This window comes from Neomonachus schauinslandi, chromosome 16 (genome assembly GCF_002201575.2).
Source record: "Neomonachus schauinslandi chromosome 16, ASM220157v2, whole genome shotgun sequence".
Lineage (NCBI taxonomy): Eukaryota > Metazoa > Chordata > Mammalia > Carnivora > Phocidae > Neomonachus > Neomonachus schauinslandi.
Genome location: NC_058418.1, coordinates 10,954,594 through 10,955,288, shown reverse-complemented (window position 1 = coordinate 10,955,288; position 695 = coordinate 10,954,594). Strand labels below are relative to the sequence as shown.

Sequence of the window (695 nt, the reverse complement as noted above, 5' to 3'; positions counted from 1 at the left end):
GTGGGAAGGCCTTTAGTTGGGGTTCAAGCCTTGTTAAACATGAGAGAATCCATACTGGTGGGAAATCCTATGAATGTAAAGAATGTGGGAAGGCCTTTGGTAGTGGCTATCAACTTAGTGTTCATCAGAGATTTCATACTGGTGAGAACCCTTATCAGTGTACAGAATTTGGGAAGACCTTTGTTCATGGCTCAAATCTTGTTCAACATGAGAGAACTCCTAGTAATGATAAGCCTTATGAATATAAAGGATGTGGGGAAGCCTTTATATGGACAACTTATTCAAATGAAACAGTTGATACTGGTGAAACTTTATGATTGAAGAGATGAAAGAAAATTTTTTATGTGTATAAGCAACTTAATGTGAGGAATCTTAATCTTGAGAAAGCTTATGAATGTAGGGAATGTGCAAAAGCCTTATCTGTGTGTGGACAATTTACTTGATATCAGAAAATTCATACTAGTGAGAAATACTTTGAATATAAGGAATATGAAAAGGCCCTTAGAATTTTATACAGTCTTACTGAATATCAGTTTATACTGATGTGAAATCATTTAAATGTAAGGAATGTGTGAAGATCTTTATTCATGGCACAAAAGTCTGGTAAACATTGGGGAATTTGTACTCATTAGAAACACTTTAAGGAATGTAGGAAGAACCAAAACCTAATTCAGTTTTTGCTGTGTGCATTAGAG

At 34.8% G+C, this 695-nt stretch overlaps 1 protein-coding gene across 1 annotated transcript in view; it reads left to right on the top strand.

Moving 5' to 3' along the window:
- Positions 1–317, top strand: part of ZNF283 (zinc finger protein 283) — a 19,000-nt gene extending 18,683 nt beyond the window's left edge. Inside the window, 1 exon segment of the mRNA XM_021681317.2 lies at positions 1–317. This exon segment is cut by the window's left edge and continues 11 nt beyond it. Within this exon segment, the coding sequence (XP_021536992.2) occupies positions 1–317 (317 nt within the window).
- The last annotated feature ends 378 nt before the right edge of the window (positions 318–695 follow it).